Here is a 1684-nt window from a genome sequence, read left to right on the forward strand (position 1 = left end):
AATATGTATTAATCGATCTGCATTGATCCATATGTGTTTATATGCATATATATGTTGAAGGGGGGTATAAGCGTACACTAGTGTGTGGAATAAGACACACACAAATGAACCTTCGTACTCAAACCTGTTATGCAAATATAAAAATGAACCTTCAGATGACCTAGTACACAAATATATAAAAGAATGCCAATAAATTTCATTTTAGCTATTTATTTTGTGTCTCAATCAAATATGTGGCCAAAAACCACATATGGATACGATTTGTGCAGTAGAAAGCGGATACACAAGGAGACATACGGGGTCCTTTGTTCTTTTTAGATCCATGACCACCCACGGCATCCGTCATTGTTTCCAGAGGCATAATTAGTTTTAATCTTCTATTGCGCTGTACTTTGCCCTCTAGTTCGAGATTGTATATGTCTACAATCTGTTAATTAGTTTCGATTTTGTACGCACTCACAAAATATTTTAATACCACCACCACAGTTCGATCATGACAACGTAATAAATGGAAAAATAGCTGGAACCTGGAAGGCTATGGTATTTTTTGGACTATGAAAATACACACATAAGTTAATACATATACTGTCACTGATATGTATATTTATTTACATAAAATAATATTTAGCTCTAATATTCAAGACCAAGATATTATATTTTGGTATCTGTCAAATTATTATTTTATTTAAATATGTAATTTATTTACTAGTATGTGTACATATTTGAGTTCAGCAGAATTTCTTTTAAAAACGTTGAAATTCATGGCCTCCTAAAAATTGAACAAATTATACGTTTTTTAAAACATAAACCCCCGTGTTGTGAGCTTCTCACTCCCGGAGTCCCGGATACATACACACAGACAGTGACACAGTTGAAATCTAATCTCATTGCGTTTCCCGTTAAAACGCGAAAAAAAGCGTTTATGTATAACGTTTATCCTAAATATAGTTCTATGGGTTTACAAATAGGTACATTTTTGAGGCAGCCTAACTGTCACAAATTGTCCTATTTTTCACTTTGTGTCAGTTGTGAATAGTTTCATATCGCCTTTTCATTGAAAAAGGTCAACTATTCAGGTGCAAATTTGGAAAAATTTCATGGTCGATTCGCCCCCGATACACTTTAAATCGCTTAAAAAACAAAACTTTTTGCGGTTGCGTTTAGAGTTTAACGCATATAGGCAAAACGTATTGAGTTTAGGTTGAAATACTGACAACCAACGTTTGATTTGAAAACGTTTCAACGAGAAAAACTGAGGTTAGGCTCGAAGCCTCGAAGTCTCGAACCCAAGGCAAAAGTCTATTTATAGAGGAGTTGAAGACATGTCATAGCTTTTTATCAATCTGTCCATATATTTTATATATAAAGAATAGCACGTGCATATGTATGGTCGTCATTTTTATTAGGGACTATTACCATAGAATTCCTGACGTACACAGGGTTCCTTGCGAATTCTACATAAGCCACATGAACTTGGATAAGCGTACACGTATCCAATATAGAATCATCCACGAACGTAACTAATCAACCACCTTTCTGTTAAGTTAATACTCAGTCACGATGCCAAACGCTGATAATGATGACGACGGCTTGGTGTTAAACCTTGGGTCGAACATCGATCAAGGGCCACTATACAGGGTATGATTTTATAGAATGCGACAGGATGTGTCTTGAATCTAGTACG

The 1684-nt window shown here is 35.1% G+C and overlaps 1 protein-coding gene across 1 annotated transcript in view; it reads left to right on the forward strand.

Annotated features, from left to right (window-relative positions):
* Positions 1-1411: 1411 nt before the first annotated feature.
* SARC_00001 (hypothetical protein) overlaps positions 1412-1684 on the forward strand; it is a 7366-nt gene continuing 7093 nt past the window's right edge. Inside the window, exon 1 of the mRNA XM_014306293.1 lies at positions 1412-1638. Coding sequence (XP_014161768.1) covers positions 1561-1638 — 78 coding nt within the window. The 5' untranslated portion in view covers positions 1412-1560. The remainder of the gene's footprint in view (positions 1639-1684) is intronic.

The sequence above is a fragment of the Sphaeroforma arctica genome (genome assembly GCF_001186125.1).
Source record: "Sphaeroforma arctica JP610 unplaced genomic scaffold supercont1.1, whole genome shotgun sequence".
Taxonomy (NCBI): Eukaryota; class Ichthyosporea; order Ichthyophonida; genus Sphaeroforma; species Sphaeroforma arctica.